Raw genomic sequence first — 11,446 nt, forward strand, 5'->3', positions numbered from 1 at the left:
CTGAAGCTGGGGGGCCCTGAGGCTGGGGGGCCCTGAGGCTGGGGGGCCCTGAAGCTGGGGGGCCCTGAGGCTGGGGGCCCTGAGGCTGGGGGGCCTGAGGCTGGGGGGCCCTGAGGCTGGGGGGCCTGAGGCTGGGGGGCCCTGAGGCTGGGGGGCCTGAGGCTGGGGGGCCCTGAGGCTGGGCCCTGAGGCTGGGGGCCGTGGCCAGAGGCCCTGCCCCCCTCCCGCAGCCGGTCTGTGCAGCGGTTCGGCCCCCCCCACCCCCCCGCCTGTCTCCTGACCCATCGTGGCCTCTGGAACATCCTCTCCGTAGCTGGTCCCCCTCCTTCCCACGGCTCTGTCCTCAGAGGAAGACGTGGCGTGTTTTCCAAACCATCCCAGTTCCTCTGGGTCTCCATGCCAGCCTCCCGGCTCTGGTGGCAGCGATGTCCCCGAGCGGCTCGGAGGGCCTGGGGGAGGGGGCCGCCTGCTCCCTGCCGGCTCAGGGCGGCCTGAGTGCGGATGGGAACGCAGCAAAGGGAGAAACCGGGGCGGGAACAGCAGCAGGCGGGGCGCCTGTCCTGGGGGAGGGGCCGAGGCGGGCGCTTCCGATCCCTGGGAAGTCAGACAGGAAGGGGCCTCGCTCGCGGGGACCCTTAGGGCGCAGTGAGCCCCGCCGCCTCGGTGCGCCTTCCACGTGACACCGAGTCCGGACGCCGAGGGCTGGGGCTGCCTGTGCCCCCTGCTCTGCCTCCGCCTGGCTGGCTCTAACGGTCCTTCTGTTGTCCCCCAGTTCCCTCTCTCGGGTTTCGCTGGCACCGATGGCACCCGCTGGGCCTTTGTTCCGTCTTCCAGGCCAGGGTGGGTCAGCAGGGTCTCTGGCCAGGGAGGAGGGCGAAGCCATTTGCTCTCAAGTGTCCTTGTTTGGGGAGATAAGGTCATGTGACTCAAGCTGGCTGCCAGTGCCCAGACTGTTGGGCCTTGTTGAATGTTCTTGCCTCAGTTTCCCCATTCCACTTGCCCAGGGATTGTCCTAGCTTCTGACTGTCCTCGCCCAAGCAGGGGCATCAGAGGCAGGAGACGCGGGGGCTGGCACTGGGGAGAGGGCGACCGAGGGGGCGATTGGTTAGAGGGCTGGGGTCCGACAGCACCTCTGTCCAGCATGCGGGTGGTGTCAGCGCGGGTGGTGTGAAGGACAGACAACACGCAGAGACGTGCATACGATGCCCATACAATAACTCAGCGACGGGAGAGAACAGAGGGGAACACTCTGCGCTCCCCACCGAGTCCCGGTCCGCCCCTGCAGCCTCCTCGCGGGGACGGGGGACGGCTGTCCTGACTGGAAGGAACCCCTTTTCCAGCTTCCGGCGCCGTTACCAGCGGGGCCTGGACCTCTGGACGCTGCAGCCGGGCTCCCTGTGTTTGACCTTGAAATCAGTGAAATGGTATCGGTAGGCAGCATTCTGTTAGTCATTATCCCAGTCCCCGTGCAAGCACCTTGCAGGCGCCCGTGTGGCCTCAGCGGGGACGCGTTTGGCCAGGTCGGCGACTGGCCCTGTGGCAGCGCGGGCGGCGGTGCTGAGGCGGCGCCTCCGGGGGCGCTGTCTGGCAGGAAGATGGCCTCCCCGGTGCGCGGGTGGCTGTGTCCCTTCACTGCCCCAAACCTGACATCGGAAAGCCAGTCTCCCCGTGTCCTCTTGGCCTCCTGGTTCCCGGGAATTGCCTCCCCCGGCCCGCTGGCTGTCCAGGGCAGCGGTTCTCAGCCTTCCCTTTAACACAGCTCCTCATGTGGTGGTGACTCCCAAGCCAACAATTATTTTCGTTGCTACTTCATAGCTGTAATTTTCCTGCTCCAGGCTCAGTTTACAAGCCCAATGATGCATTTTCATTGTTACAAATTGAACATAATGAAAGCATAGTGGTTAATCACAAAAACAATATGTAACTATATATCGTGAAGTATCTATTTCTAATGACAAATACATGAAGTTTTGTCTTGAAGCATGGTGTAGCATGGGTAACAGTCTTAGTATAACAACAGTAAACTATGCTGCTACATGTGTGTTTTCCGATGGTCTGAGGCGACCCCTGTGAAAGGGTCGTGACCCACAGGTGCGCGGCCTCGGGCTGGGCTGGGTATTGTCTTCAGTGAGGCTCGGTGTGAGGCCCAGGCCTGCAGGCGGCAGCTGCCTCCGCAGCATCTGCAGATGCAGGACTCGCTCTCGGCCCCTCCCTCCCGCCAGCCTGAGTGTCTGAGTCATATTCTGTATGGTATCTGTGGTCCTCTCCTATTCTGACCATGACACCACGGCTTCTATCCTGACACCCTCTGATTGGCTTCCGCCGGGACCCCGCCTGGCCATAAACTTGGAATTTGTATGAAGTCACTCCCCTGTCCTTCCTGGGCCGTTTCATCCCTCATGACCGGCAGCATCCCTAATGTCCACGCAGAGACGGTCCGCACTCGCAGCCGGAGGGCCGGGCCTTGCGGTGACCGCTGGGCTCCCGGCAGCCGGCTCCCGGCACAGCGCTCGCACCGCCGGTGCTGGGGGAGCCTCTGGGGGACGGGGTGCGGGGACGGAGCCGCCCGCCTGTGGCCAGCGCCCTGTCCTGGCTGCTTCCTCTTGCTTTTCCTTATCAGTCACCCCCCCAGCAACACCCTCAGAGCCACGCCAAGCGAGCCACGGGCCCGGCCACGGAGACCCACCGAGCTCCTCCAAAGCCACGAGCTCGTGGGCAGGCGTCTGCCCTCGTCCCTGTCCCCGGATTTAACGTCAGAATGGACGTGGGGGTGTGGGCGAGCAGCCAAAGGGAGCTGCACCCGGCGAGACCTGGGCTCGCACGTCACTCCCTGAGATACTGAGAGGCTCTCTCTGCCAGAGAAGCCGAACCCGCACCATCTGGGGGTCACGTGCCGGAGCAGCAGCTAAGCGGCTGTGGGGGGGCCGCTGTGGGAGGGGGGAACCCCCTGTGGCGGGGGGCGGTGCTGGCACCGGGAGGGCCTGGCTCGGCAGCAGGTTGAAAACTGTGGCGTTTGCTGCAGCTTTTCCCTGCGGACAGCCCCAGTGGGCACCTGACACCCTGACGCCCGGCCTGCGGGCTGCCCGTGGACCCAGCGGGCAGGTCCCTTCCAGAGCAGGGCCAGGGGTGGACAGGGGGCAGGTGGGGAGGTGGGCAGGGGGAGCATCTGGAGGAGGGGCACCTGTGATGGGGCCCGGACAAAGCCTGAGCGGGAAGGCCCCGAAGGCATTGGGGAAAGGCCCCTGTCCCCTCCCCCCCTCCCGCTGGGCAGTCTGCAAACTGCTGTGTTGGAAATGGAATGGAGTGACCCACTGGGAAGAGAACCAAGAGCTCAGAAGTGGACCCAAGGACAAGGGGATTAATTTGACATAAAGTGCTTTTCATCGGTGGGGTCAGGTGGGCGATGAACAGACGGGGAGGGGCAGGTGGGTGGCATCGACAATAAAAACATGGAGCCACACCTGGGACCCACCACGAGGGACCCCAGATGTAACGGCAGGACCGGGGCGGGAAGCCCGGGGGAAGCCGTGGGCAGCAGCTGGCGGTCACGGCGGGGGAGGCCAGGACAGGGGTCCGGAGAGGGCGTGGGGGTCTCCGGCCCACACCGCCGAAGCCAGGTGACAGACACACTGAGGGGATCTGTGCACCTCGAGGGACAGCTAATGTCTCTGCTGCATAAAGAGCTTTGAACAAAGTGCCGCTGGGCCCGTGGGCTGAGGGTTTCTTAGTTCCCCACCCAGGAAAGGGGCGGCTGCTCCCACTCGGAGAGAAGTAAACGTCACGCTTTTGCCTGAGAGAAAAGCATTACCCCATCAGGCAGCAACGTCAAACCCCGTGGGGGCCTCCGTGCACCGCTGCATGAGGCCACAGAACGCCAGCCACACACACACACACTGACGGCGACATCTGGCCTGACGAGAACTGCATCATCAACCTGGCCAGTGTGGCTCAGCAGGTAGAGTGTCAGCCTTTGGACTGAAGGATCCCGGGTTCAATTCCAGTCAAGGGCACGGACCTCAGTTGCAGGCTCCACCCTGGCCCTGGGCCCGAGCTCATGCAGAAGGCAACCAATCAATGTGTCTCTCTCACATGGATGTTTCTGTCACTCCTTCTCTCTCACTCTCTCTAAAAATCAATGGAAAAATTTCCTCCGGTGAGGATTACCACCACAAAGCTGCATCATGACCTTTGACCAGGCAATCCTACTTCCAGGAACCTGTCCTCAGGCATCACACACCCAAACCCCCTGCGTGCATGGGACTCCTCGCGGTGCTGGACGGTCGGAGTTCATGAGGGGGTGGGTGAATGGATCCGCCTCTCCTAGGGGTTCACCTATGACTCTGAAGAGCCCGAGGCTGACCAGCTTTCAAGTAAAAAGGCAAATGCAGCACTCACAGGGAGGCCGCTGCTATCGGGGGAGGTGGGGCTGCGCGCATTTGCATAAAATGCCTCTGGGAGCAGAGGGCTCCCCGGAGGCAGGAGGGACCAACCGGCAGGAGGGACCAACTGGAGAGCCCTCTCCGTTGTCATTTTTGGACTCAGAGCCCTGTCTGGAGGTGTGAGGGTCTGGGCCGGCCCAGCATGGAGTCCAACCCTCCTGGCCCAGGCTGGCGGCAGCTCCAGCAGTGAGGGGACAGCGATTTGTGAAACGGCCGTTCTTGTCTCTGATGAGGGCTTCGCACGGCCTGTGCTCCCTCAGCCAGGAGGGGCAGTGTGGGCAAGAACGTGGGTTTTCGGTTTTCGTTCCGTTTCTTCACGCCCACTCCTGCCGGTTCCAGGATTCTCACCAGGAGGCTCGGGGGCAGGGCCCTGGCTCTGTGCTGCTGGTCTGGCAGCAGCTGAGGGCTTTACAGACACAGTTTGGGGGGACGCTGAGCTGACCAGGGAGATGAGGAGCCAAGAAGACTTGGGCAGCCCAGAAATACTAAACTTCCCTCCTGGACGGGCTGGCCTCCCCAGGGCACGGAGGGCGCCCTGCACTGCCCCGGCTTTAGGGGCAGAGGGGAGCTGGCCTCCGGCCCAGCAGCTCCTCCGACTGGTGGCCCCTGGAGGGACCAGGTGCGCAGTGAGGACCTGTGCCGCCTGGGCCTCCTCCCTCCCCCCTCCAGCTCCTCCCGCTGCGGGCAGAACCGGCCCGGGTTTCACAATTTATCAAGACCTGAGTACAGGACGGCCCTGGGGTCCAGCCCGCCCTCCCTGGCTGAGACTGGGGAATTCGTCATGGGAATGTCAGTCCCCTCCACGGTGAGGCCACAGGTGGGAATACCTTCATTTCACAGATGGGGGAAACTGAGGCCCTGAGAGGGGGCGGAGCCGGAGACTGAGGGGAGCTGGGTAGAAGCCGAGGCAGGAGGCCCAGGGTGAGCCAGGGCTGCCTCCTGCCACGCCCACAGGATGCCGAGGGGCACAGGGAGAGGCTGGGGGCATTGATGCCATGTATGGGGGGCAGGAAGGGGTCCCCAGGGCACAGCGTGGCACTCTGGGCAGCTGGGGGACAAGCAGAGGCACTGGCCCGCAGGCTGCCGGGCTGCAGGCAGAGGCTGAGGACGCTGCTGGGCGGCGGCAGCTGTGCCCTCGGCCGCCCGCGGTAAGGATGAGCACAGGGCAGCCCAGGCCCGTGGTCCAGGCCCTGGCGCTGAAATTGCCCACTGTCCCCTCTCCCACCCCATACGGGGGTGATCTTGGGCCAGGCAAGCCCAGTCCCATCCTATCTTTATGACCTCACTTCTGGGTAATGGGACCTGCCCAGCAGAGAAGGGGGGAGGCCTCCTCCCGGGTATCCTTTGCTCATCTGGAAGATGTTGTAAAGTGGGCCCTGCCCCAGCCCACGTGGTGCCCCCTGCTGACTCCACAAGAGCGGTCTGTGGACCCAGGCAGGATGCCAGCCAAGACTGGCCTCCTGCAGGGCGAGCAGGGGGAGGCTGGTCAAAAGGCACCTCCGAGCCTCGGTTCTGTCCCCTCCCCGACCAGAACCCATTTCACCACAGCCAAGGAAGCGGGGGCAGCGCGGTCTCCAAACCGTTTATTTCTCCCGACCAGAGGTGGGGGCCGCCGGGAGCGCGAACACGCTGCGGCGGGGCCCTCAGGCGAAGGTGGAGCCGTTCCAGCCCACGTTGGCCGCGTTCATGTCGTAGTAGTTGATGTAGATCCTGCGGGGGGAGAGGGGGTGCAGGCCGTGCTGAGCGGGCTGCGCGCCCGGCGCCCCCTCCCCCCGCCCCCCCTCCCCCATCCCCCATCCCCGGCGGCCCCCATCCGCCGGCCCCGCCCCCGCACCTGTCCGGGCTGAGGCGCAGGCGCTCGGCCAGGAGGCCGCACAGCAGCTTGCTGTAGGCGCGGTTCTGCGGGCCGCCGATCTTGCCGATGCTGTGCAGGCTGCAGAGCGCGCAGGGCTCGGTGGAGCCGCCGAAACTCATGAGCTGGTCCGGCACCACGTGCACCGCGATGTACTGCGGGGAGGGCGCGGTCAGACCCCGAGCGGCTGGGCTCCGGGCGCCCCCGCCCCCCCACCGCCGCCCCACGTCCCTCTCCAGCCCGGAATGGCCTCCCCGCCCAGCCCGGCCCATCCTCCCGTCCCCTCCCCACAAACCTGGGCCGGCTTGCCCGTGGCCTGCGCCAGCTGCTGGGTGAGTTCGGAGAGGAGCCCGTCCGGCACCGAGGCGCGGGGCACGTTGGTGTTGACCACGAACATCGGCATGATCGCGGCGGCGGCGAGCACGGGCACAGGAACTAACGCGCGCGCGGCTGAACCTGAGCTACGTGACCGCCGGTTCCGCCCCAGGCCCCGCCCCAGTGCGCCGGAGGCCCCGCCCCCGACGTAGCGGAGACGGAGGCCCCGCCCCTGACGTCGCCGAGACGGAGGCCCCGCCCCGTGAATCCGGGCTCCTGCGGGAGCCGGAGCCGTGAGGTCAGTGGGGTCGGCCGCCTGCGGGTTTCCGGCTGGTCCCGCTCGTCCTGCTGCGGGGACCCCTGGCTGCGCTCACCTCCGCGCAGCCCCCGAACCTGCCTGCCCCTCAGTCTCTGGCGTTCGGGAGCTGGAGATCGCAGCTCATGGGGAGATGGCCCTGTCCTCAGGGGTGAGGCCGGCCCCGCAGAGGAGTCCCGTCCCCTTCCCTGCACGCATTGAGGGAAGCCCCACAAGCCCCCAGGGACCACAGTCCTGAGTGTGAGAGAGTGCGCTGGTCATCGCTGCAGGGGCTGGAGGGCCGCCCGTCCCCACCGGTGCCACCTCCCTGGGGTGGGCGAGGATGCTGGCAGGTGCCAGGGTGGGAGCAGGGAGCGGGAGGCGGGGCCCAGACACAGCTCCTGGGGTGAAAGGCCGGCAGCAACCAGACCTGGGAGTCACCCCCAAACTTCAAGCCACTTCTGAGCACTAGGGCTCTGCCTCTGGGTGCCTCTCAGAGCCTGCAGCCAGGCTGCCAAGCACACACGGTGCCGGCTGAATAAATGAATGGGTGAATGAGTATCGCCATGAGACAGAGAAAGAGGACAGCAGCTGAAGTGGGGCCCGGGCCACGCCGAGAGCCAGGGGCCACCCACCGCCACTCTGAGGGCCCCGTGGGGTGTGTGCTGAGAGCCGATCTCAGGTGCGAGAGGGAGCGTGGTGTGTTTGGCCAGGTCCGCAGAGCTCTCCAGGAAGGTCCTGTCCTTGGTCTCGGGGAGATGAACCAGGCTCATGAGGTGCAGTGAGAACTGGCCACTGGTGCCCGGACGGTGCGCCCTGCGCCATGTCTCCAGCCAGAGCGTCCTCGGCCCAGCACCCGGCTCAGCACTGCTTTCTCTAGGTCTATGTCAACTTCTGGGCTCTTCTCCACTCTAATTGCCTGCTTCCCGCCTGGATCTCACTCCTCCGCACCCACCTCACCACCACTGCCCGCTGCATTGCCCCAGCAGAGCCCCGCAGGTCCGGCTGAGCACTGGCCCCAATGATATGTGACAGGAGGGACATGGGCGACTCACGTCCGAGGCCAGCACCCAGCGTGCTGCTCGCTGACGTCCTGACGGGAGCCCGGCCCTGTGCAGGCTGTGACTGAGAATAGGGGAGCCCCCTGATCAGGACGGCCGGAGCCACTTGCCGTCACTTCCCACCTTGTTCCCAAGGAGGCGGTCTCGTTCCCAGGCCCCCCTCTTGCTAGCCTGGATACTTGCCTGGTACTCTGAGCCTCATTTCCCTGTAACGGGGGTGCGGGCATTCCTCCCTCACGGAGGTGTGCTGGTCTGCATACGGGGATGGCCTTCTCCGACATCAGAGACTGCACTGTCCCAACGCCCCGGGACATCCCGCCCCACGGCCAGCGCGGCCCTCTCTCGTCCCTCTGTCCACGCCACGCTCCTGGCTCCTGGCGTGGGTCCCGGTCCGTTCCTTGGGAAAGGCGCCCGAGTCCCTGGCTCTGGCAGGTCCTGCCGGCCCAGCATCTGTCCTGTCCTTCGAGGCCATGGCCAGATTTCTATTTGTGAGCCCATCTCTCCAGGCGCAAGCCCCGTGAGAGTGGAGACTTCAGCCGTTGCTGTCTGCCTCCTTCCTGACGCTGCACTTGGTGCGGTCCGAGGCCTCCAAAGATCCCCGTGTGACCGGCCCGGAGCAAGCTGTGTCACCGGGAAGACGCACCGGCTCGCGGGCTGTGACTGGGGAGATTGTCGTGGATTATCTGGGTGAGTCCAAGATAACCGCAGGAGCCCTGAGAGCAGAGAATGTTCTCCAAGGAGGCAGGGATGCACCGAGGGGGAAGCCAGACCCAGAGCGGGAGGCCAAGCGCTGCTCCAGGCTTTGCCGATGACGGGGGCGCCGCAGCCACGCACACAAGGAACTGAATTCTGCCGACAGCCTGAATGGACACGGAGGGGGGCTTCCTGGCCGAGCTGAAGCACCTTGACCTCGGCCGTGTGAGGCCTTCGGCCGGAGGCCTGCTCCCCCCCTCCCCCACTCCGGCTGGACCTCTGACCCACAGCCGTGAGCTAATAAACGTGCCCTGGTATAAGCAGCTACACGTGTGGTCATTTGTTCTGGGAGCGACAGAAAGCAATGCCTCTGGCATCCATGGGGCTCCGTGGTCATCTGCTGGCAACAGGACCCCTGCGCAGGAGGCGACGCAGGCACGGCGGGGCCCTCCCTCACCAGGACCCGTGTGTGAAGAGAGCTCGGCTCCGGCGGGTGAGGCCAGGCAGCCCGCGGCTCATGCCCGGTGTGGGTAGAGGGCAGCAGCGGCTGTGCTGATGGAGCGCCGCCCTAGCAGCTTCCCGCCGCCCGCCAGAACACGGACACAGCCCCGGCTGGGCAGCCGGGAGCTGGGAACCAGGCCACCGAGTGGGAAGGGGTGGCCCAGGAGAGCCTGGGCTCGGGGCCCTGCAGCCCGAGGTTAGAGGAGAGAAGCCCCCTCCTCCACGCACGGCCGGCCAGTTTCGGCCATTGAGAAACAAGCTTCTTGAGGCAGGAACCACAGTTTTCTCTGGGAGTAGAATTTTTGTTGGGTATAAACCTACCCGCATGTCCAACAAAAGGTGCCTCCGCTGGCCTGGCCTCATGACTGCCCAGGGAAGATCTGTTCTGGTGGCTGGGAAGGGGAGGAGGGGGCATCAGACCCGTGTACCAGGTCAGGGTTCGATTCCCGGTCAGGGCACTTGCCTGGATCCCCAGAGTGGGGCGTGCAGGAGGCAGCCGGTCCGTGATTCTCATCATCAGTGTTCCTCCCGCCCGCCCGCCCTCTGCTGACTGACGTGGTGATGGTGACGTTAGCCCAGAGATGCTCTCGCCCTGCCCTCAACACACAGACCACACATCCCCTCGTTATGTTGCCACCGAGTTCACTGTTGACTGTTAACCATCCTGCGCCCACCTACTCATTTCCCTTTCCATCCAGCCAGAGGTCCCCCGCCCCCCGCTTTGCTTTCTGCCGCCTCCCTCACTGTCGCCGATGAAGCTCACGTAACCACCGCGGGCTCCTCTTCGCCGTGATGTACACAGCTCGGTAACCACGCTCCTCTGGAGCGTTATTCCAGCTCCTTGAGATTCTGCTTCCTGGCAACTGGCTCAAATAAACTCACAAAAATTCTCTAACACAAGTGAGAGTGGAATGAAAGCGAAGACGGACCCCCAGCCTCCGTGAGAGCTGGCACCCTGACCCCAGCTCCCGCGGCCTTCCCAAAGGCGACCTCCGGCATCTCTGTCTTGCGAGTTCAGCTGTTTTTGAACTGAAGATGCTTGGCGCAAAATACATGCCTGACAACATCCAGACTCAGATGTGTTCACGGGGTTTTGCATTGGGGTGCGATCTCGCCGTTCCCTGGGAGCCCGCTGGTCTCCCCGTGACCGCCAGCTGTGGGCACAGCCTCAGAACAGGCAGTTTCCTTGCAAATGTCCAGGGCAGGCGCCCGTCCCGTCTCGGACTAGAGCCCCCAGGAAAGCCTTCCTGGTTCGTCCATTTCACTGACAGAGCCCTCCTATGACAGGCCAACACTGGCCCCGAGCCAACCGTGTGGGAACCCAGCCGAACACAGTGCTCCCATCAGGAGCCACGTGTCGGGAGCGGCATGAGAGCCAGTCCCGCTGAGGTGCGGTCACCGAGGACCAGAATTGGGTGGGCTGAAGAACGAGCCCGGCCAGTGTGGCTCAGTGGCTAGTGTCATCCTGTGGACCAAAGGGCCGCAGGTCAGATTCCTGGTCAAGGGCATGCAAGTGGGTTGCAGGTTTCCTAGCCTGGAAGGGTGGGTGCGAGGCAACCAATTGATGTCTCTCTCACATCAGTGTTTCTCTCCCACTCCCTCCCTTCCATTCCTTATAAATCAATAGAATATCCTTGGGTGAGAATTAAAAAAACAAAACGACACAGCTGGCCGGTGTGGCTCAGTGTTTGTGCATCAACCGAGACAGACAGGTCTAAGCCATACTCTGGTCAGGGCACATGCCTGGGACTGTGGGCTCAGCTCCCCAGCAGGGGGCGTGCGGGAGGCAGCTGATCCATGTTGCTGTTTCCTTCATTGATGTTTCTATCTCGTTGTTCCTCTCTCTAAAAAAAAAAAGGGTGACACCCCACCCATAGCAGAGCCTTTAGTGGTCGCCATCGCCGTGATAAAGCCGCTCACCCCATCCCAGCCATCGGCTTCCGGTTTATTCTGCAGCCGGACGCTGTGCAGGCAGGGGCGCGGGCGGGAAGCTGTCCCCCGGGGGCCTGGACCAGAGACGCGAACGGTGGACCGAGCTCCCAGGCAGCACTGGACGTTAGGGGCTGGATGATTCTTTGTTTAGAGAGTAGAAAAGAGGGAAAGAGAAACTTGGATGTGAAACACATCGATTGGTTGCCTCCTGCACACGACCCCACCAGGACCCTTCAGTCCGCAGACCAGTGCTCTACCCACTGAGCCCAGCCAGCTCGGGCCGAGATGATGTTCTTGAAGACAGAAGGTCTGGCCAAGTTAGTGCCCGCAGCCAAGAAGGGGCCTCGGGAGACAGTCA

General features: G+C 64.0%; 1 protein-coding gene across 1 annotated transcript; it reads right to left on the reverse strand.

Annotated features, from left to right (window-relative positions):
• Positions 1-3,680: 3,680 nt before the first annotated feature.
• MIF (macrophage migration inhibitory factor) lies at positions 3,681-6,779 on the reverse strand. The gene is made up of 4 exons (XM_036422973.2): positions 6,587-6,779; positions 6,274-6,446; positions 6,070-6,149; positions 3,681-3,723 (listed from the first exon to the last, which is right to left on the reverse strand). Exons 1-3 carry the CDS (start codon positions 6,692-6,694, stop codon positions 6,083-6,085), a joined length of 348 nt encoding a protein of 115 aa, XP_036278866.1. The 5' UTR covers positions 6,695-6,779; the 3' UTR covers positions 3,681-3,723; positions 6,070-6,082.
• Between the last annotated feature and the right edge of the window lie 4,667 nt (positions 6,780-11,446).

This window comes from Pipistrellus kuhlii, unplaced genomic scaffold, assembly GCF_014108245.1.
Source record: "Pipistrellus kuhlii isolate mPipKuh1 unplaced genomic scaffold, mPipKuh1.p scaffold_m20_p_74, whole genome shotgun sequence".
Classification (NCBI taxonomy): Eukaryota; Metazoa; Chordata; class Mammalia; order Chiroptera; family Vespertilionidae; genus Pipistrellus; species Pipistrellus kuhlii.